General features: G+C 55.4%; 1 protein-coding gene across 3 annotated transcripts; it reads right to left on the reverse strand.

Moving 5' to 3' along the window:
• Nucleotides 1-1,187: 1,187 nt before the first annotated feature.
• Nucleotides 1,188-22,278, reverse strand: STMN4 (stathmin 4). Of its 3 annotated transcripts, none has more exons than XM_050948963.1 (6): nucleotides 22,237-22,278; nucleotides 12,215-12,286; nucleotides 11,071-11,166; nucleotides 6,320-6,525; nucleotides 4,486-4,677; nucleotides 1,188-1,398 (listed from the first exon to the last, which is right to left on the reverse strand). In XM_050948963.1, exons 2-6 carry the CDS (start codon nucleotides 12,225-12,227, stop codon nucleotides 1,339-1,341), a joined length of 567 nt encoding a protein of 188 aa, XP_050804920.1. In that variant the 5' UTR covers nucleotides 12,228-12,286; nucleotides 22,237-22,278; the 3' UTR covers nucleotides 1,188-1,338. The 3 variants fall into 3 exon arrangements, with proteins under 3 accessions (XP_050804920.1, XP_050804918.1, XP_050804919.1); XM_050948961.1 differs by having other exon boundaries at nucleotides 6,320-6,528; XM_050948962.1 differs by lacking the exon at nucleotides 22,237-22,278 and adding an exon at nucleotides 12,557-12,577 and having other exon boundaries at nucleotides 6,320-6,528.
• Nucleotides 22,279-22,731: the final 453 nt, after the last annotated feature.

Here is a 22,731-nt window from a genome sequence, read left to right on the forward strand (position 1 = left end):
CAACCTGACCCAGGGATCTGGCGGTCGCTCCTTTCCACTATCTTCCTTCCTAATGTGCCCTTGGAACTCTGTAACAAGGAGGCATCCGCCATCTCCTCCGGGAGCCCACTCCACCACCCAGCTGGGACAAAACCATTCTGAATATCTAGCTTCAGTTTTTCCTCACTTCCCTTCGGGATGTCACTCCTTGTCCTGCTGGCCTTAGCGATAATTCACTTCTCCATGGGCACAGCTAGCTTGAAGCTAGTTATAACCTGTGATCGGATACCCACCTCTGTCTTCCCTGGCTCTATCATCCGGGCTCCCTCAGTCCCTCCTCTTCTCTACTCCTTGCATCATCATCACTTCCGCTGCCCTGCACTGGATTCTCTGTGGCTCATCTCTTCTCCCAGAAATCCCAGCCACAGGTGCCTTCTGCCCTCCCACCACTTTCCTCGCTCCAAACTGCAGGAAAATTTTCTGCTGCTCCATACCTAGAAAAAGGGATCTCTCATTAGAAGAGACATCCTGGGCTTTATCTGACAAATCCTCACTCTTAGGGAGATCACAGGGATTTTGAACTTCACTTCACTGCAGCCAAACAAGTGTCTCCTACAATCAGATAACGCCATCCTAGGAAGCTATTGTTTCTCATTGATGGGGGGAGAGGGTGGGAAACCTGTTAATTAATGTCTGACAATACTGAATTGCTGGCGAAGCATTAGTTCCAAAAGACTGCAAGAGCTTCTGCGAAGAACAAAGCCAAACAGCGCCAGGCCCACAACAGGCCTGCTGTTAGAGACAGAAAGAAGAATAAGACCGAGACACCGAGAGGAGATGTTTCATTTGTATTAATGACCAAAGTTCATGGCAAACACAGAACAGGCAACACGCACCCCCGAGAGACGACTTTCCTGCCCACCGTTACAGAGAGATGCAGACAGGGCAGCCCCATCCACTCAGCTCTGATCCCCAAATTAAAGTCACCCACGCTACGCATCCCTCTCCCACCCCGTCGCGTCACCTCCCCTAACAGCCAGCGTCACCGACCCTTTGTTCGTTTGGACTCTTTCTTGGACACTAATGATGAGGAAGTAAAAATGAAACCGTGGAGAGGATTGTAGACTTCCCAAATGGGGTGTGTCTATTCCCCTCCAGCCCTCCCCATCCTCCCTCCAACAAACACCTCCCTGCCCCATCTCTCTCCTCCCCATCTCCCCTCCCTCCCCTAAAACAGATAGGATGGCTTCACTGGTCAATTCTTTACATTCACAAACAAAGCAAGCAGAGGAACTCCCCATCATCGGTCGCAAAGCTTCCCTGGCGCTGTCAGTCCAAACCGCCACCGTCCTGGCCTCTCTACCTGGAGGATTCTTCCTTGAGCTCCTTGTTTTTCCGCACCTCTTCCGCATGTTTGTCCTGGGGAGAGGTGGAAGAGGGCCCTGTTAGTGTGCTGGGCTTCAGGGCTCAAGGATGGGCAGCGACGAGGGGACTACGGAGGGGTTTGACTGAGAGGCAAGGGCAGAAAGAGTGTGGTGGCCCAGGTTCCTCCCTGGCGTAACAACACCAAAGCCACCAGTGTCGTACCGGGGCTGTGATTATTAAGGTCTGCAATGATGCCCAGACACAGATAGTCCTTGGCCCCGCTCTAGAAAGGCAGAGCCGATCTGACAAGACCACACTGAGTGTCCCAGAGACTGCTGTGAACGTAGGGCATGTCCGCACTGCATTTAAATCAGCCCGTGCCAGCTGATTCAGGTGCGCAGAGATCAGGTTCCAAGACTGTTTAATTGCAGTGTAGCCATCCAGGCTTGTACTGAAGGCCGGGCTCTAGGAGCCTGCAAGGTGGGAGGGTCCCAGAGTTCAGGCTGCAGCCTGAGACAAAACATCTACACAGCAATTAAACAGCCCTGCGAGCCTGCGTCAGCTGGCATGGGCCAGCCATGGGTTTCTCATTGCATTGTAGGCATGCTCTTAGATTGGTCTTCTCTGTCTCACTCTCTTGGTCTCTGATAGAAGGTGAAGGTTGCAGAAGGTGTTTGGAGGAGGCTAGTGAGGAGGGGAGTTGGTGGAGGAGTAGGACCTGTTTCACCAGTGTTGGAATGGATTTATTTATATACCTTCCAGGAGACATAAGAGGCCTACTAATGTCAACAGGTTTGGCCCACGGAGGAGTGTGTATGCCAAGGCCTGCTCGCTAGGTTGCACCAAAGTGCTGTCCTCTGTGGATGGCGCCCGGAGGGGGCGCTGTAACCCAGGAGGCAGGGGAACTGCATATAGGGGAGCCCAAGGCACTGGGTTTAGGAGACAAGAGATGAAACTGAGGAAATGAACTTTAGAATGAGCCAGTTCCCAGGCCATGGAATCTCCCTAGGAAAGGGCTGGGCACCGCTTTGCTCGGGTCCTTACAAACTGGCCTGGACAAAGCAGTGGGCAAGATTCTAAGGAGGGACCTGTGGTGAGGGTGCTCGTCTGAGCCTTGGGAGACCTGGGTTCAAATCCCTGCTCTGCTCCAGCTGCTCTGTGCCTCAGTTCCCCCATCTGGACAATGGGGCTCATTGCACTGCCCTGCTGCCCACAGGGAAAGGCAGCAAAGACTGTGATGTGCTCAGATATGGAGCCATCAAAGTACCTTAAACCGAGACATAGACCAGACTGGATTGGCGGCTGGGGGACGGCCAAGAGGGAGATTCAGTGGGCGTGCCTCGGTGCGAGACGGAAACGGGGGTCAACAGCTGCCCTTGTGAGCTAACCGACAAGCCCAGCTGTTTGTCCGTCCGCCTGGCCTGGTCTGACTCATGTCCGGAAACGCCTGGCTGTCCCCAAGGGTCACTCTGCTCTGCCAGCCCGTTCTGAGCCCAAAGCCTTTCAGAGAGGCGCTGGAGAGAGGGATGGGAACCGCCATTTGGACAGCCCCATCCCAGTGATGGGTTTCTGGGCCTGGAGTCTCCCTCCTGGGAAGGAAAGGAGAGTGATGGTGGGGTTACCAAGGACCCCTCCCTTTCCACGGGGACAAGGGCAATTACTTAACACCAGCCCAAGTCAGATTAACAGCCAGGCAGGCGGTGGAGGGAAATGATCATCACTGAACACAGGCAGCTGCCTTCGCCGGCCCTCTGCAGCGCAGACCCCGAAATCTGTGCTACCCTAGTGACAGGAGTCAGCATCCCAGGCAGCTCCCCCATCTCCTCCCCAACACCCCAATTCCTGCCCCAGTCCGTGATTATCTTGCTGCTACCCAGCAGCTGGAGGTACTGATTGGGCCCAATGAGTCACGTGATGCAGCCCCCCACAAAAAACACACCCCATAACCAGCAGCTGGAGCTGGCTCTCTTGCAATTAAGAATAAAGCTGCCGAGATTAAAGAGAGCTTGGGGAGCAGGGGACGGCTTGGAGAGGGAGGGGGGCAATGCACTGGGTTGGGTCTCAGGAGAGCAGGATTTACTTCCCAGTTCTGCCACAGACTTGGCCTCAAGCAAATCACCCCAGGCCAGCTTTGGAAAGGGGGTTAGGTATTGCCCGGCAGAGCAGAACAAGGCCCAGCCCCTGGGTGACCTGTTGTCTAGCAGAACTTTCAGCCCTGATCTCAGGGCCCCGGGGGATCGTTATGCCCCTAAAAAGGGGATTTTCTGAAGCAGGCCAGCCAGGAGTGAAATGCAGAGGAGCGGGCGGGAAGGGGTAGGGGCTGAGCTGCTGTGCCTGGCAGATGGGCCAAAGGTAGCCACCTCCGGGTGGGATCCTCGTCTGTGAACTCTCTCCCGGAGTCAGGTGCCTGAGCCAGGTTGACAGCATAGACAGGGGCCCTAGCAGCCGAAAATCCGCCCCTCCTCTGCCTGTCTCCCGATCACACGCTCAGCCTGCATTTCCCTGAGTGGCTGTCCTTCATGCGGGTCATTCCCACCTTATCTCTGGGCGGCCTGGCTATGGCCCTCCTACTGCAGGGTCTGACGGGTACCCTGTCTCAGGCCTGGTGGACCAGGTGCTGCTGGCGAGCCAGGCGAGCCCCTGCCTCCTCCGGGAATCCCCCTCTGGGGCTGCAGTAGGCCCCTGTCTCCTCCGGGAATCCTTCTCCAGGGCTGCACCCCGAGCTAGGTCTCTGAGCAGCTCGTTAGCTGCAGGGTAGCGCTTTGAAACTTCGGCACCCGGGGGGGGGGAAGGGGGGGTTAGGCTGGACCTGAGCTGTAGCTCTAACGTCAGTGGCACTGGTTTGATGGACTCGAGCGCCCATCTGCCTGTTTCGGTACCTACATCCCTTTAAAAATCTGGCCTGTCATCGCTTTGGGCCTCAGTGTCCCCTTCTGTCCAATAACCCTGCCTCTGTCTTTACAGTCTGAATAGACAGGGCCTGCCTCGTATTAAGTGTTTGTGCCGCACAAATGGGGCCTTGAGCTTGGCTCCTCTGGGTGCTGCTGAGATATAACAACAATACGGGACACCCCTGGGTGCATCGATGGCCTCTTGCCCTGCCTTTTCCTCACAGCCCTGGATCCGGCGGCCCGCACTCACCTTCTCCTGCAGGCGTTCCAGCATGGCGGCTAAGTGGGCCTCCCGGTTCTCCTTGTTGGACTCCATCCTCTGCGTCAGCTTCTCCTTGGCCGCCTTGATGAAGTTGTTGTTCTCCTCGATGGCTTTCTGGATGACCTCCCGCCCGTGCTCCCGCTTCTCTGCCAGGTGCTTCAGGAGCTCCGCTTCCTGGTACTGCATCCACAAAGCAAACAGGACAAGCCGGCTGAGCGCCGGGCGAGAGCCACGCAGAGTCCCGGGCCCGCTGGGGGCAGCGAGGTGCCTGAGTCACGAGTGGAACCAGCTGTTCAGCTTGCGATACATAACCCCTGCTCCACCCCAGCCACAGCTGCTGCCTAGGAGATTGAGGCCCACAATGTCAAAGGTATTTAGGCACCTAACTCCCTAGTGGTTTGAGCATTGGCCTGCTAAACCCAGGGTTGTGAGTTCAATCCTTGAGGGGGCCACTTAAGGATCTGAGGCAAAAATTGGTCCTGCTAGTGAAGGCAGGAGGCTGGACTCGATGACCTTTCAAGGTCCCTTCCAGTTCTAGGAGATTGGTATATTGCTAATTATTATTATTATATTATTATTATAAGTACCTTCGAGGATCTTGGCCTAGTTCTTTAGCTCAAGCTATGGAGAGTCAGGCTCTTAGCTCTGATGGTTCAAAGCCTAGTGATGGCCAAGGAGCCAGTGATTCCACAAGCCCATGCTACATGCTAATGTGTTTTCCTGCCTTCAGCTTTTCACTACAGCCCAGTTCTCAGGTTGGCCCATTCCAAGCGATGGGGGGAGCTTGCAGTTTTGGCTAGAAAGAATCAGTGAAAATTCTTCCCCCTGCCACTGCTCCCAATCCTGGTACACCCATGGGGCCCCGCTGGACTCAGTGGAGTCGCCGAGGGGTGCTGAGGGCAGAGCTTGGCATGGAGTTAAGCCTGCAAAGGGAGATTCAATCCGCTGCCCAGCAGAGCTCCTGGGGGCTGGGTCAGCGGTGGGTAGGATTGCCAACTTGGTAATATTTAAAAACCGGATACTCCTGCCGGAACCACCCCTGCCCCACCACTTCCCCCTGAGGCCCCACCCCTGCCCTACCTATTCCCCCCCCGAAAGCCCTGCTACTGCCCCGCCTCTTCTCCCGGGGCCCCACCCCCATCCACTCCTCTTCCTCCTCTCCCTGTTGCTTGCTGCTTTTTCCCTCCCGCAGGGATTCTTCTGCAGAGCCAGGGCTGGGAGCTGCAGCCGCCCAATGCAAGTAGAAGGTGGCCCCAGCTGAGTAGGGGCTGGCGCAGGTGATGACTTGGCAACTCCCCGCCTCCCCCGCCTGCAGTAACTGGACTTTGAGTGTCCGGTCAATAGAGCTGACTGGACACTGTCAGGTCCTCTTTTCGACCAGACTCCAATCGAAAACTGGGCACATGGCCACCGTAATGCTGGGGGATGCTGAAGTCTGATCAATAATTCACATGCCGGCAAACCACACGAGGTAGCCAGGTGGCAAACGCCCACTCAGGGATGCCTGCCCAGGCTGGAGGAGTGCCCTCAGCAGAGCTGCCCTGGAGATGGTGGAAGGTGCTTGGCCATGGCTTTGCGCGGAGCCTGCCCTTTCCATCCTATCGGCTGGGCTGTCCGGAGGAGGATTTAGGGCCGGGCGTCTTGAGTCTTCACCCTGTGAGCTCACTGCATTCAACTGCTTCTCCGTAGACCTCTCAGATACTTCCCAGAATCCTCTGCACCTGTTCCCACGCCATGACGCACCAGCGCCCCAATGTGCTACGTTTCCCCGTGGGTGTCTCCAGCCACACGCAGCGTGAGCCCTTGGGGCCCATCTGCCTACCTTCCGCCGCTCCTCAGCCGCCTCCAGCTTCTTCTGGATCTCCTCCAGGGAGGGGTCGCGTCGCCGGGGCAGGGAGGCGTTGAACTCAGGGATCCCGTCGAAGGACGGCGGCTTTAGAATCACCTCGAAGGACTGGCCTGAGGTGCGCTTGTTCAGCTCGATGACTTCCATGTCCGAAATTACGCACCAGGTGAGATCTACGGTGTCTGCTGGGAGAGCGAGCGAGCAAAGGAGGAGTTACCGCTCGCACACTCATACTGCCCCATGCAGCCAAGCACACCCGATCACACACTCGATCCCCCCACCTGCTTGTATACTCACACAGCCCCCTGCAGCCACTCACACCTGCTCGCACACGCACACTGCCACCTGCTCACACACTCACCCTCCACAGCTACTCACACCCGCTCACACACTCACTCTGCCCCATGCAGCCAAGCACACCCGCTCATACACTTGTATACTCACACTGCCCCCTGCAGCCACTCACACCCGCTCACACACTCACACGGCCCCCTGCAGCCACTCACACACTCATTCTCCACAGTATCAGAGGGGTAGCCATGTTAGTCTGGTTCTGTAAAAGCAGCAAAGAATCCTGTGGCACCTTATAAACTAACAGACGTTTTAGAGCATGAGCTTTCGTGGGTGAATACCCACTTCATCAGATGCATCTGACGAAGTGGGTATTCACCCACGAAAGCTCATGCTCCAAAACGTCTGTCTATAAGGTGCCACAGGATTCTTTGCTGCTTTCACTCTCCACAGCTACTCACACCCACTTGCACACTCAGACTGCCCCCTGCAGCCACTCATACCTGCTCACACACTCACACTGCCCCCTGCAGCCACTCACATCTGCTCACACACTCATCCTCCACTGCTACTCACACCTGCTCACATATTCACACGGCCCCCTGCAGCCACTCACATACTCACCCTCCACAACTACTCACATCCGCTTGCACACTCATACTGCCCCCTGCAGCCACTCACACCTGCTCACACACACACCCTCCACAGCTACTCACACACACACACTGCCTCCTGCAGCCACTCACACCTGCTCACACACTCGACTCCCCACACCTGCTTGTATATTCACACTGCCCCCTGCAGCCACTCACACCTGCTCACACACTCACCCTCCTCAGCTACTCACACCCACTCACACACATACTTGCCCACTCACACCCCTGCAGCTACTCTCACCCACTCACACTCACACTGCCCCCTGCAGCCACTCACACCCACTCACAGCCCCCCTGCAGCCACTTAGTCACACCTGCTTACACTCACCCACTCACATGCACATCCACTTGCACACTCACCCCAGTTACTCACACTCTGCCCCCACCGCCATGCAGTCGCACTGGCTCACACACTCACACCCACTTGCACACTCCCACTCAACCCCTCTGCAGCTACACACACACATCCCCCCACAGCCACGCACACCTTCTTGCATACTCACACCCACTTGCACATTCACAGTCTGCCACCCTTAGCCACTCACTCACACTCAGTTCCCCACCAGCCGCTCACACTCACATCCGCTCATGCTTAACCCTCCGCCATCCGCTCACACCAACACACACATACTCAGTCCCCCAGCAGCCATTCACGCCTTCAATTCCCCTGTATTAACACACACACATGCTCACATACATGCTCACGTACCCTGCATTCACTCGCCCAGGTTCACACTCCTCCTGGTTTACTCACTCCCCATTCACCACTCTTTTTCTCAGGCATTCTCCTACGCTTCCCCCAGCATTCACACACATGCCCCCTCGCACCAACGGTCACTCATCCATTTCCTCACCCCTTATCTTCTCATTCTTGCTCACACGCCCGCTCGTCTCAGGCTCCATCACCCACTCTGAGCTGACCCCCCCGCCCCGTGCCAGTCCATTGTTCAAAGCACAAAACACAGCAGGTTTTACGGCTTGTCCGTGGCAAGGAAGCTGCAGCTGGACTGGCTTACAATGGGCAGTGTGAACTCAGAGCGGGCCTGGCTGGGAGTACCAGGAGAGTGCTTAGCCTGCCAGGATACAGGCAATGCCCCTGCTGAGACATGGTCCTTCATGGGCCAGGTTCAGCTTAGAGCAGATAGAAGTGAATCGTGGATTATTTGGGGGGGAGGGGTGCGTCTGGAGGCTGAACGGAAAAATCGAGGGAAAAAACTTGGTTTGGTTCCAACTGAAGCTGAATTATTTTGGTTTTTCTTGCTGAAATGAAGAACAGGAAAAAAATAATTGAGTCACACAAAGTGTTAAGTTTGACCCAAAATGAAATGAGTTTTGTTTTGTTTCAGGTGTTTTTTGGGGGAGGTGTTTTTCATCTCTCTCTCTCTCTCTCTCTCTCTCATTAGCTAAATAACAAACCATTCCAACCTTTCAGAAAAGCTTTTTACCCCCACTTTTTTTCTGGCAGAAACTATTTGCTGAATCCAACCCAAATTCACTAGCAGTTTTGTTGACCTAAAAAATGTATTTTTGGTGAATTTGCTGTGAATCTCACAGTGGCTAAGGGAGTGATGTCCCATTCCAGGGACTGATCCCTCTGGAGAATAACAGCCTACTACTGCTATTTGCCACACACACAAAAAATGCGCCCAGCTCTGGAAGTTGTGGTGAATCACAACCTCAACATGTGTCAGCAGCGCGATGCTGTTGCCAAAAAAGCAAATGCAATTTTAAGTTGTATTAACAGAGGCATAACATGCAAATCAGGGGCGGTGATAGTACTGCTCTACTCAGCGCTGGTCAGGCCTCAGCTGGAGAACTGGGTCCACTTTTGGTCACAAATGTATAGAAAGGGTGGAGAGACACTGGAAAGGATCCAGAGGCTAGCGACGAAGATGATCAAAGGGACAGAAGGCAAGGCATGTGAGCAAAGGCTGAAGGAACTGGGTATGTTTAGTTTGGAAAAGAGGAGATTGCGGGGGGGCCATGATAGCTGTCTTCAAATACTAGAAAGGCTGCCGTAGAAAAGCTGGAGAAAAGCTGTTCTCTCTTGCCACAGAGGGCAGGGCAAGAGGCAATGGGGTCAAACGCCAGCATAGCAGATTTAGATTAAATCTCAGGAAAAACGTCCTCACTCTCAGAACAGCAGGACAATGGAGCACACACCTGGGGAGGTTGTGGAAGCTCCTTCGCTGGAGATTTTCAGAAGGAGGCTGGGATAGCATCTGCCTGGGATGGTTTAGACACAACAAATCCTGCATCTTGGCAGAGGATTACATTCGATGACCCTAGCAGTCCCTTATAGCCCTGTGGTTCTATGACTCTGTGCTTTGGAAATAGAAGATGAAACCATGCAGGCTACGATGCAGCCAAGAACCCAGTTTTCAGTATGAGCCAATCCTCGTGGCAATCCGGAGAGCCAGGCTCTCTGCCGCTTGAGACCAGCGCCTTCCAGAGTGACCTAACACTGCGTGCCAACACAAGGACAGGAGGTGTAGGGGGCGTGGCTACTGGAGGGGGAGCCGGCCACTCCGAGGGCGGTGATGCCCAATTCCTGCAGATCCTTGCTGTCGAGCATGACTGGGTCTGCTGACGCAAGTCACCTGGAATGACCCATCTAGTTGTGGCTTCCCTGAAATCAGTCTGTGGAAATGCCCACTATCTGCGCCTTGCATTTCTGACTCCCCTGCCGGTGGGAGCTGGAGCCAACATTATTATCCTCTAGTATCAGCAGAGCGCCTGCAGGGAGCACAGTGCTATAGAAAGTAGCTAGGAAATCATATGCCCTGCCTCTAGATCCTAACAATACAAATAAGATGAAGGGAGACTCGAGGAAGTTAGCTGCTGTCAGACAGGAAGAGACCAATGGGCTACCTGTTCCGGTAATTTGTCTTTGACAATGGCCAATGCTTCATGCTTTTGACGCAGTGAAATTCCTTTGTACATGAGGGAAGGGAAGGTGAATTTCTTCCTGATCCCATGTGGTGATCCGTCTGTACCAGGAAGCATGAGGGTGGATGGCCCTGATCATTGTTATCCTAGCCAGAGGCTGTTCTTCATCATGTAAATGCCCAGTGGATTTTTTTAAAACTGTGCTAAGCTAATAGCAATTAGCGAGAGTGGGCTCTGCAGGCTAATTATATACCAAGAAAGAAAGGCGTCTGAGGAAATAACAGCAGATCCGACTAATACCACTGATGTTAGTAATACACTGGCTAAAGGGCTGATGTCCCATTCCAGGCGCTGGCCTGCCTAGAGGATAACAGCCTCCTACTGCTACCAGCTCATGGAGTCTCTCCCTTAGCTGAAGCGGCTTTTGGAGCAGAAGGTGTGGGATTCAATTACTGTCCTGATCCGGGGTGTGGGTTGTGATGAGCCAGTTTGCTTTCCAGATGAGCTCAGTCTAGTTGATCTCCTGCCTCTGCTCTCGTTATTAAGGGATTTCCCAGCTGTTCCCATGAGAGTCTAGTGAATTCCTCCAGTGCTCAATGTTGTGGTGTAATCCTCCCTGCTGCCAGCAGGTGGCTCTCACCAGCTGCACGGCCCCAACCAGGTGTGGATCCTTCTGGGTCAGCAGGTGTGAACCTCGCCCTCGGGGCCCTTCCTGACCCAGACTGATGTTTGCTGTGTGGGATCCAGCCATGCAGGGTTCCAGGACGGGGGGGGCCCAGCTGTTTCCCCCACAGCAGACCCTTGGTAATACCGGAAGGAATTAATGTGCACTGATCCCCCAGCACCTCCCTGTCTCCTAACAGTAGCAAGCGTTGTGGGTGAGTGACCTACCTTCGTATTTATACGCTGGTTTGTTCAAGGGGTCAGCCAGAAAGCAGGAGCAGAACAAGGACACGAGGGGGAGCTCCTTCATCTTCTCTTTGTACGCTGTGAAAACACCATTGGGAGAGTCAGTCTCCACAGCTCTGGCTGATGGCCAAAGACTTCTACCTGCTCTGAGTCGCCCCACACCGAAAGGCAGCCACCTCTGGGATGGAGCAGCTGCGGCTCGCTGATGCGTAGCAGCTCTGCGGGGCAGTGAGGAAGTTTGCCGGGAAGGCCCCCAGAGCCAAACGCTCCTTGTCTGTCTCAAGGGGATGAACAAGTCCATCTGAGGGCAGGGATTCCAAAACCACCCCTCCAAGCCCTCCCCTCCAGCAGTAAAATCGGGGGGATGGTGGCTGAGACAGGTCATGTGCTGCTGAGTTTGGTAAACTTCTTTTATACCAACCGCTCCCCACTTTTCACACCACTTGCCACGGCGATCACACCTGTTAGCCACTGGATCTACAGGCAGGCAAGTGTTGCTCTCCCAGGAGAAACTGAGGCACAGCATGGACCAGGAACAGAGCCCCAGGAAGCCAGCACCCTACTCACTAGGCTGCCCTGCATCCTGTTGGAGTTGTAGCAGCAGGGCTGGGTCTGCTGAGCTCTGCTGGGGTGCACCCCAGAATCAGGGGAAGCTGTGACCTGATCCCAGAGTGGTGGCAGTGGTGGGGAAAGGAGGAGGTGGGAGAGCAAAGCGGCATGCCTGGCATGTTCGACTGCGTTGCAACACCCAGCCCTCCCCGCTGCAGCCCCCTAGGAGCACGCTGGGAGGCGTGGGCATTGCCCATGGGGGCGCCCATCCAGGTGGGTATGCTCTGGACAGGAGGTTAGGCCCATCTCTATCTGGGTCACCTCCTGCATCTTCTGAGCTGCAGGGGCCAATTTAACCAGGTGACTCTCCCAGGGAACTCAAAGGAACAGGGGCAGGAGCAATTCTGGGCACCTGCCGGGGCTAGGGATGCCTCATCCCCCTACCCTGCCCTGCACATGGCTGATGGAGACGAAGCCCACTGCCTGTCCCACAGGAAAGGGGTCAGGGCTAGACGTCAGCTGCTAGCAGGTGGAGCGAGGTGCCACGGGCTGGGGGTATCTCACAGAGCGTCCGTACCGGCCAGAGTCATGGTGCTTGGGTTCCTTCTGCAGGCTGGGAATCAAGTGTGGCCAGAAGCTTTCTCGGGGCCTGGAGGAGCAAAGAGACAAGATGGTTAGCACTCAGCAGGGCTCCTGTTAGCCCTTTGGGGGAGGCGCTCCAGGCAAGCAGGGTGCGCACGCACACACAAACACACACACACAGCCACGCAAGCCAGGACATAAGCACCCTTATGAACACAGGTCCCGTGCATTGCCACTCATAGGTACATAATACCCGCACATGATCCATGGACACACAATCACACGCGGTCACACCCATCTGGCCAAAATAGACACTGACACACAAGCACACACAAACCCCTCAGCCCTGACTTGCAGCCCCTGCTATTCCAGTCCTGGCGCCCCACATCCTGCTGTGCCAGTGCCCCTCAGTCCTGATGTGCAGCTTGTCAGGCTATGCCAGTCCCCACCGCCTCTCCTTTCGCTGATGCACCTGACACGTGCCCTGACCCCATCACACTGGCCGAGCTGTGTGTGGGAAGCCCAGCCCTGGCATAACAGGGGCCACTATAGGCCAGGCTTGAGGAGCATCAGCAGAGCTGGGGAGGGGGGCAATCAGGACAATGCAAACGGTTCTTTCGGAAACCAAACAAAACAAAGGAAAGAAAAAAATGGCCACTGGAGCAGACAAAGCCGCTTTTCTTCCCTCCCTGCAGCGAAGGAGCCGCTGAAACAGGGCGCAGGTCCCATAGCCAGAGCATTACAGAATGCCCAGCGCCCCGCGGCGACCACACGCGTTCAGCACAGCAGGGCCTATACGGGTTTGGGGGTCACACATTCCAGCTTCACTGCCCCCCTGCTTGATACCAGTTCTTCCAGGTAGGGGGTGCAAAGCCAGGCCCCTTGTCCATTGTCCTACCCGGCGCCCATCCCTGCAGGATCACAGCACCATGGGTGACAATGGGCCGGAGAGTCTAATACTCATGTCCTACTAATGATCCTTGGTGAGATTTAGCCATCACACAAAGGATCCCTCAGACCTGTGCCCGGGAGCTGGGAGCCTGGCCTGGAAAGACTCACTCGACTACTGGGGCATATGCCTCTGAAGTCATGTACCAGTGAAGTCATTTCTCCTACAGGTCCTAGAGGCACAGAAGGAGTCTCCTGGCCTTTCAGCCCTGTGTGCGTGGCCCACGAATCCCTGCCACGTTACACAGCTGGTGCCTCTTGTGTTTGGAATTAGCACCCTTTCAGAGCCCAATTTCTTTTCCTTGTGATACACCAGGAAGTGGCCCAATTAGTTCCCAAGGCCAAGAGACCCCCCCTGGAGGTGAATTGGCTCAGGCCCTGAAAGGAAAAGGGGATTGATAATGGCACATGCTGAGGACGCTGCCTGAACCCATCTGCCCAGGTTCTGTGGTGAAAAGGGATGTAAACGAGCCTCCATCGATAGCCCGAGGTAGAAACTGATGCACAGACAGAGCCCAGCTACCACAGGCATTGTGCAGTAACGGTCCAACCCTCTGCACCTTGCAGTTGTGACACTGTGTTGTATGGGGTCATGACTCTACTAAATAACCCAGTACACGTCCCTTTCCAGCTCTTTGCAAAGGTGGGTAAGTAGTAGTAGTATCGCCACATTACAGATGGGGAAACTGAGGCACCGGGCACTGACCTGATGTGCCAAAGGTCCCACACAGTCAGGTGTAGAGCTAGGAGTTAAGCTGAGGTCCCCTGTGTCCTATCCCCACCTTTCCTACAGGCTGCTTTATCACTGGTTGCACATTTTTCCTCAAAACAGTTTTCTGTCAGAAAATGCCATTTTGATTCACCTGAAATTGTTTGTGAAATCGTATCGATTTTGACAGCCTTTCGTTTTAAAAACACGACCTGTCCTGTTTTGGAAATGTCACTGAAGCCCATTCTGACCTTTTCAGAATGGAAAGTTTTGCTTTTTCGTTTGGAAATGGCTTTGTGTCTCGAAATTTGCTTTAATTTATATTTTGAAAAAGAATAAATTAAAAAGGGTCAAAACTGAAACAAAATGTTTGAAATGTGCCGGAGACGAGATGTTTTGATTGACTAGAGTTTAAACAAAACTTCAGAATTTTGTTGTGTGAACATTTTCGATCTTTTATCCTGATTCAGGCTGAAGTGTTTGTTTTTTCAGTATTGCAGTGTTTTTCAGTATTCACAGAAAGGACGTCTGATTTCTGACAAGCTCTGAGGTGCCTCACAGCACAAACTAACAATACTTGGTCCCTCTCCCCGCTTATGTAACATGCTGCACTGACAAACTGGGCATCATGTCCCGGTCTGATAAAAGATAGCAGCCTACTACCTCTACCTGCTATTGGAGTTACTCCCTTAGCTTGGTTGGTAGAGGCCTGTCCTGAAGTTCAAGCCCATCTGATGACTCCAGTCTAGGATTCTGCCCCTCTTCCCCAGCACCGGTGCTTTCCCCAACCCCTAGTCTGTGACTGTGGATTGGATCCTGCAGGTTGTCTCTGCACAGGGGTTGCTTAAGCGGGCATGGCAAAGGTTGGAAAGAAGTGGTATGATTTCCCACCAAGAGCCTCACCCCAGAGCTCTTTAGATCAACTCTTTTCATTTTCAAAGCAAACACTTTCATACCTTTCTCCACCCTGCACATCGAAACACTCAGTGGCTGCAGCATCACACAAGCAACCCTACACTGACAAACCAGCATGGAAAGCTCAGCCCTCACGAACAACCCTCTGACAAATAAATCAGTGAGGGCCACTCAGTAGATGACCCTACAATAGTAACCCAGCAGGTGCAGCTCACCACTCATGAGCAGCCATACCACAATAAATCAGCGTGAGCAACCCAATAGCAAACCAGTGTGTGGAGTCCAACATTCGCAAGCAACCCTACAACAACAAAGCAGGGTGCAAAAGCACAGCAGGAGGGACTAGCTTTCCCCAAGGGAAATAGGTTTTGGTGTTGATTGGCAACAGAAAGAGGGTTTTCAGCTATGAAAAATACCTCCTCCTTTTTCTGCCTGGAGCCATTACACTCAAGATCAGCCGCTTACCCAGCTCAGCCCAAGGTGGAGTCTGATCTCCGGGGGCAGTTCTGTCTGTGGCCTGGGGTCTCCAGCAGGGCAGACAAGTCCTGGCTGGCCTTTAATCCGAGTTCTCACACTGAGCAGATCTCCACAACAGCTGCTTCTTAGCCTGGCCGGCTCTGAGCTGTGACCCGCCCACCCCCCCGATGGGAGGCCGGGCTGGCAGAATGGGATGTGTCCTGTACTATCCCTGCCCAGGCACAGTGGATAAAATCAGGCACTGGCCTCTCTTTAAATGGAACAGAGCTGGAAAAGGTGCCACAATTAAAATTCTTCCCAGTGGCCCTGGTTCATTCCCCAGTGCACAGGCCTTTATTCAGCTACTTATCCCGCTGCCCTGCTCTCCCCAGCTCCGGCTGGTCTCTGACTCCAAACTGGGGGGTGTTGGACTAGCACGTAGCCCTGCTGCAGATCCTTTAGAGGAGCTCAAAGCCCCTTGGATAGAATCAGCCCAGGGAGGTGGGGAAAGCGTTTCAGCAAACATTGTACACATAAGGGAAACTGAGGCACAGAGCAGTGACGGGTGGATTTTCAATGTTAACCCAACGCCATTCCCATTGAGGTCAGTCGTAAGCATCCCACTGGCTGCAATGATAAAACGCCCATTGACTTCTATGGGAGCGGCGCTCGGCCAAGGCTGAGCGTCGCTGGAAAGCCCCCACCATGGCTAAGGAGTGGGGCCAGGACTTGAATTCCAGAGGAGGGTGCCCCATGGCTGTTCATGAAAAGCCCCCGCTCAGCAGCCTAGCACACGCCGTTCCACCCAAGACAGGGCAGTGCAGCCAGCGGTCCCTTCCATGACTGACCAGGTGAGACCAGGTGGGAGGGAGGCGCTAGGCAGCACAGGCTGTGAATCAGCTGGAAGGCAGAAAAAACCACATGGTCTGTCCGTGTCCAGCAGCCTCCATACAGAATCCCCATCAGAATCATTCCAGCCCGTTCCCGTGTCTCTCTCTCTCCCAGGGGACGCCCAGGCTGTTTGGGCCGGGACAGCACCAGCGCCCCCCAGTACAGGCCTCCCACACTCGGGGCTGGTGCAGCTGCCAAGTGCAGGGTGGAGAAAGGGTGGCTCGCTTGGACACATGGCCAGGGAAGAGCCTTTCGGGGTCAGGATGCTGCCCCCTGCTGGAGCGTCTCACCAGAATCCGTTCAGGGCACGTGGCGGGCACCCGAGTGCTGCTCCGTTTAGCCAGCTGAGATCCCAGCAGCCGGCCTGGCGCACCCCACGCCTGGCAAACGCCAGCTGCCTTCCTTCGGTCGCAGTGTCATTGAGTTCAGGCACACGAGGGCTGTTAAGGGCTCCACCTGGGAGGACCCGACTAAGGGATTGAAGCGCTGCCGTGATCCAGAGCAGCCGAATGCCAAAGGGCAGCCAGACCATGGGACCACCGACCCCTGAGCTAAAGCCCCGGTGGCTGGGCACCTGCTGTCTCCCCCTCGTGCTAGGCGATTGCTAAGGGCAGTGCTGCAGATCCACAGCCGCTTCCCCCATTCTAGCCCATCCCTAGGTGTCAACATGCATTTCTCTGCCTAGCTAAGCGAGCCCTTCCGTGGTGTTGGGTTTGACGCAGGAATCTCTGGGGGAGGGGGAGAACAGGCTGGATAAGATGAGTGTAAATGGTCCCTTCCGGCTGTGGATTCTAGGCTCGGGGTTCCATCCCTACCTCTGCCACTGACTCTGCTCTGCCGCATTGGGCAGGCTGCGTGCCTCAGTTTACCCAGCTCTGAAAAGGACATAATGATCGTTACTTACCCAGAAGGGAGGCTAATAATAGATTGAATCTTATAGATCTCCAGCTCCTTGGGGCAGGGCTAGACCATATGCTTGTAAAGCATCCCACATACTGAGGGCCAAGGCTTGCTGAGCTCTCTAGGCACTACCCAGGCAGGCTAATGACTGTGTATTGTCAGCTAGCGTCTTTTGTGCAAAGTTCCCAAGGTGCTTTGCAAAGCAGGGTAAAGCTCCCCACCATCGTTGTTACAAATGGGGAAACTAAGGCAGGGAGCTGTTAAGACTCTGGTGCCAGCTTACACAGAAAGGCCATGGCAGAGGCAGGGCCAGGAGCCCCACCCTTCACCTTGCCAGGGCCAGGGCCGGACAAGACTTTCATAATAAGGACTAACTCAACCCCTAAGGGACAATCAAAGCCAGGGCTTGGCCCAGGCTCGGTGAAAGGTCCAGCAAGGTCTACAAGCTCTGCCTGAGTTCCCAGCAAGGCTGGCTTAGTGGCTGGCTACTGAAATTCTGCGGACGGAGTGAAGCCCTTGACCAAGCCCTGACTGGGATGATTTAGTGGGATTGGTCCTGCTTTGAGCAGGGGGTTGGACTAGATACCTTCCGAGGTCCCTTCCAACCCTGAGATTCTATGATTCTATGACTCTAACCTGCTTTCCAAGAGCTGTCAAGCCAGGGATGGGCAGGCAATGCAATGCCCAGCCAGGTCTGCTGTGCCCTATTGAACTGACCTGTTCCAATGTGTGCGAGCAGGGTACCGGGGAGCGGCAGAGAAGTGCTGAGCCTCCTGCAGCGCATGGGAGCATGGAGGGGGCTGGTGCCAAATGGCCTGGAGCCTGGCCCAACAGCAGGCAGGGGTGTGCTGTATTTGACAACCCTTGTGTGTGTGTGTTTGTGGGGGCAGGAGTGGGCTGCAGAGGAGAAATCCATTGCAGTGGGTCAGATAGGGGGTCAGGTGAGGTGCCTGAGAGGGGATGGGTCTGTTGATGGAGGACGGGGTGTCAGTCGCTGGGCGGGGAGCTTGCAGGAGAGATGAGGGGCTGCAGATACGTGTGGGCATTGCTCCAGGATGTTAGCGGTTAAAGCAGCGTCCTCGGTGTCCTCTTGGCATGCAACGTGCAGTAGCTAAGGTCACTGGGCTGGGATTGGCACAGGGTTGGGACTGGCCCAGGGCCCCCAGTGGAGCCAGCTGTGGGCCCCCGGGTACCTCCTGGCATCCAGAACCGGCTCTAAGAACCAGCAGGTCCTGGGTCAACACTGTGCCACATAAACAAGCCCCGCAGTGGAGCGAAAGAGGAACCCAAACAATGGGCACTGCCTCGTGCCAGGCCCAGGGAACCGGCCGCGACCTGGCGTGCTGACAATGGATGGATTGTTTCCTCTAGCTGAGGAATGGCTGGGTTTGGAGCTGTGGCAGAATCACTGGGCAGCTAACCAAGCCCCATCTGATCCCGCCCCTCGCCTGGGTCTGGGGCAGCACCTACCAGGCAGGTCCAGAAGCAGGGCCCAGATGGGGACAACTTTCCTCTTGAATAGCGAGGTACGGCCAGGAGGTGACAGGCCCAGAGGGAGAGGCTTTGAGCAGTGGCCTGTTGGGATGAGGAGAGAACACAGCAGGCAGGGGGCTAAGAACCTGCCTGCCAGATGCCAGCTGTTACCTGGGGAAGCAGCAGAACCCAAGCGGATCTGCCTCAGCAAATCTCCAGGAGTCACCCAGCCTCCTTGCTATGGAGCCTGGGTTGGGGTGAGAGGCTGTGGTGGTGTGGGGAGGAGGGAGGTCTCAGAGGAAGCGGTTTCCTCCCTGTTGCCAGGGCTCCTATCTTCCTCAGCCTTGTGGGTGGTAAGTCCCGGTCACTAAGGGCCCTGCACATTGTCAGAGCGATAGGAATAGGAAATGACAGTAACCCTGCTGGCCACGCCGGGCTGGCTTCTAGCCAGGGCCCATTAATGCCCAGAGATAGAGGATAAATGAGGTCATCTCTGTGCATCTCAGAGCAGGCCTGCAGCTGCCCCGCCCCCCGCTATCCCAGTCCTGGGATATCCCATTCCTCACACAGCCCTGACCATGCCCCTCACTCCTGACCTGCAGCCCTTTGGCTATCCCAGTCCTGGGCTCTCCACACAGCTCCGCTGAGGCATCTCAATCCTGACCTGCAACCCCTCCACACCCCCGCTATCCCTGTCCTGAGATCCCCCACCTGAAGCTTCTCAGTCCTAGGCTGTAGTGCCCCTTGCTATCCCAGTCCCCTCATCCCTGCTGAGGAGTCTGGATCCTGAGCCACAGATAAGCACTATCGACCCTCCATATCGCTCAGATCCCCATCGCCTTGTCTCAGGGGAAGCCCAATGGCCCAGAGCAATAGAGAGCTATTCACATCCCAGCAGGAGGAGAGTTTGCTAAACTGTTCTTTGATCCTCTGGGACTGGAGATCACAGAGGGCCCTGGGGCCACCGTCACCACATCTGGCCCTTTCGCTCTCCCATCAGAAACCACAAGTGCATTAAAAACCAGTGAGTTGTCCTAGCTTACAATGGCAGGTGAGGCAGTGGGGCCCACACCTGACTCATCCAAGATTCTTTGGGGGGAAGGGCTCTCTCTTTTGGAAGCACCTGGCCTCTCTCCATGGTAACCCCTCTTTAAAACTCTGTTATTTGCTGGACAGCCACCCAGCCAGGGCTTAGCAAAGAGCGCTCCTATCCGGGGATGTCACACTCACCGGGATAGGCTGGGCCACATGGGAAGGGGGTTAATGGCGGGAAGCGGTTTGTGCTGGTGTCTGAACAGCAAACGTGTGTCACTGCTGGATTGAATCCTGCTGCTATTGCGACAGGTACTCTGGACAAACCTAGACTAGCGAAATAGGACAGAAGTCATTAACCCATCGTAGTTACCAGACCTACTGCCCCGCAACGCAGCCTGCTGCCTTTTCAGCTAAGGGGGAATTTCCCCTGCTGCAGCAGTGTGCAGCCTGATCCCACGGGTGGCTGTTGCCACTAGAGGCCAACATAGTTACAAGACGCGGGAGGGGCTCTGACATGCCATGCAGCGTGGGGACAGCCTGGCCAAGCATGCATGGCCCGGCCACCTGGATTGCAACCCCTCTGCTCCGATTGAAACGCACGTTCCTCAGCTGCTAATGAAGAAGTGTGCTACAGGGGCCGCAGGCTAGCCCTTCTGCAGGCCTGACTGAAGTGAATGCTTGAAGCAATTCCTCCCAGGCCCCAGTCGATGTTTGTCCATCTCTCAGCATTGCCACACAAAGCGCCACATTGTACCTCTTCACTCAAGAGAGGCTAAGAACTGGGATAGCCGGGGGGGGCTGCAGGTCAGGAGTGAGGGGCATGGACAGGGCTGTGTGGGGAGCCCAGGGCTGGGATAGCCGGGGGGCTGCAGGTCAGGAGTGAGGGGCATGGACAGGGCTGTGTGGGGAGCCCAGGGCTGGGATAGCCGGGGAACTGCAGGTCAGGAGTGAGGGGCACCAGCATCCTGGCTGGAAACAGCCCGAGGGCCAGGCAGGCTGCGGGGCAGGGAGCCCATCGGGACTGTGGAAGCAGGAGCTAGAGGTTAAAACAAGCCCACTGACGACTTCCATTTAGTTCTGCTGTGAGTGCTGCTGTTTGCTAGACAGAGGCAGCAGCTGCCCTGCATAATGCCAGATGAGCTCATCTGGGCTGAACAATGAGGCGCCCGTGCGTCTGGCAGGGCAGGTGCGATTTGCCTGCACAGCCCTCCCCAGGCGGGGAAACCTCCACCCTCCCAGGGCTGGTTCAGCTTTTAAAAGCTCGATGCATTTCTGGGCCCTCCAGCTGCTGCCCAGTTCTTCTCTCGCTCACCTGCCCCTCCCCCATCTGAAATAAATATTTAAAGACATCACAAGGAAAGAACGTTTCCTGCCTCCATCAATAAAGCAGACTCCCCCCACCCCGCTTTCCAGCACTGATAGCACTCACCCCCAACCCCTGGCGACTTCCTCACGTCTCGCTGCTTTTGTGCCTGCTGTTCCCATCTAGCAAGGCAGGAGATGCCTCTTTGGAATGTTTTGTCTCCGGGACGTCCCACCTGGGAACTCCCGGGCCAGACCCCTACAATCCTGCCCCACCTCAGCTGGCTTTCAGGTGAGGCTGCCCCCAAAGGCGACATCCTCGGGGCATGTTCCGGAACAGGGAGTGACCTTAACTGACCCCACTCGGGGCTAATGGAGTTTTCCGCCCAAAGGTTGGATGGGATGCGTGGATAGAGAGGCAGGGATTAGCAGCCCTCCTCTCTGCCAGATGGGAAGTGGGATCAGACAGACCCAGCTGTGCTCTGGGTACAGCCGGCGAGCCTTGAACTCAACGGGCCTGATCCCGATCCCACGTACACTGACTACCCCATGTGAACTCACTTCAGTGGGGCTACTCTTTATTTACACCAGCTGGAGATCAGAATCAGGCCCAATGCATCTATTGTGGGGTTGAGAAGGAAAGAAAGACAGAGAGAGATAAAACCCCATGCAATCCAGGTTATGGCTAGCCAGATTAGTATGAAAGAAAACGTCAAACACAGAGGATCCTGCCCCAGAGTAAAGACTGGCATACACTTGTGACAGGAGAACCAACCAATGCATTTAGATTTGGACTCACTGCACTTTCTTCCCTGCAACCCCAGCTGAGCAAAGGCAGCTCTGCTCTAAGCACAGATGAGCTCTGGGATGATGATGAGGTGGAGGAAGGAGCTGGCGCCCAGCTGTTGAGCTGGAGCTGGGTGTCTCTCTCTTGGAGTGGTCCAGTGGCTACCGCTCCTGGATGTGGCTACCTCACCTGCATGCTGCTACAGGCACCGGAGCCTGCGCCTCCCCAAGAAGCAAAGCAAAGTGGGCCCTCTCAAGGGGCGAGCCAGCAAGTGGGAGACAGACAGACAAAGAGGGAGCCTGCAGCTGGTCCAGCCAGCTGGACGCACCCAGTGATGGGAAGCCACTCTGCATGGGGGGATCGCGGCGCTTTCAGACCCAGCCCGGGCTTTTCGGAGACACGGACTGAAAGACGGCAAACGGTGCCAATGGGTTTTGTAAAACCCCCTCGCTCCACTTCCTCCCCATGGGATTGTCCTGCTAACCCAATGCCAGGCACAACCCAGCTGGGATCCCAGGGTTCAACCCCCCCAAAGCAACAGACCCCCAGGCTGGCCTCCCTCCCTGAGCTCCTCGCTGCTTCCCCTTCCTTTGCCACTTACCCCCAGCACCTGCTCTGGCTGTCGCTCGCTCCTGGTGCTGCTCATTCACTTAGTGCTGCTAAGGGCTCCTGCCAACATCAGCCCTGCTTGCCAGGCTCTCACCATGACATCACCTCCCAGCCAGCCGATTGGCCGAGCCCAGGGCCGCTGCTGATTGGGCCGCCTCTTGTCAGGGAAGCAGGGATTGCCTGAGTAAATCCTTGCAGGCCAGGTACCCAGAGGATGATGTCACACAAAGAAGCTATTTTCAGCTGGGGGAGAGCAAAGCTGGCTGCAGGGATCCAGGGAGCTTTGGAGAACCCTATTAATGGACATTACAGGGATGCCCAAATGCACCAGCCAGGATCCTGCCCGCACTGTGCCACGTAATGAACTCGCACCTACAGGAAGACACTAGGATGACCAGACAGCAAGTGAAAAATCGGGACGGGGGTGGAGGGCAATAGGAGCCTATATAAGAAAAAGACCCAAAAATCGGGACTGTCCCTATAAAAT

This window comes from Gopherus flavomarginatus, chromosome 4, assembly GCF_025201925.1.
Source record: "Gopherus flavomarginatus isolate rGopFla2 chromosome 4, rGopFla2.mat.asm, whole genome shotgun sequence".
Classification (NCBI taxonomy): Eukaryota; Metazoa; Chordata; order Testudines; family Testudinidae; genus Gopherus; species Gopherus flavomarginatus.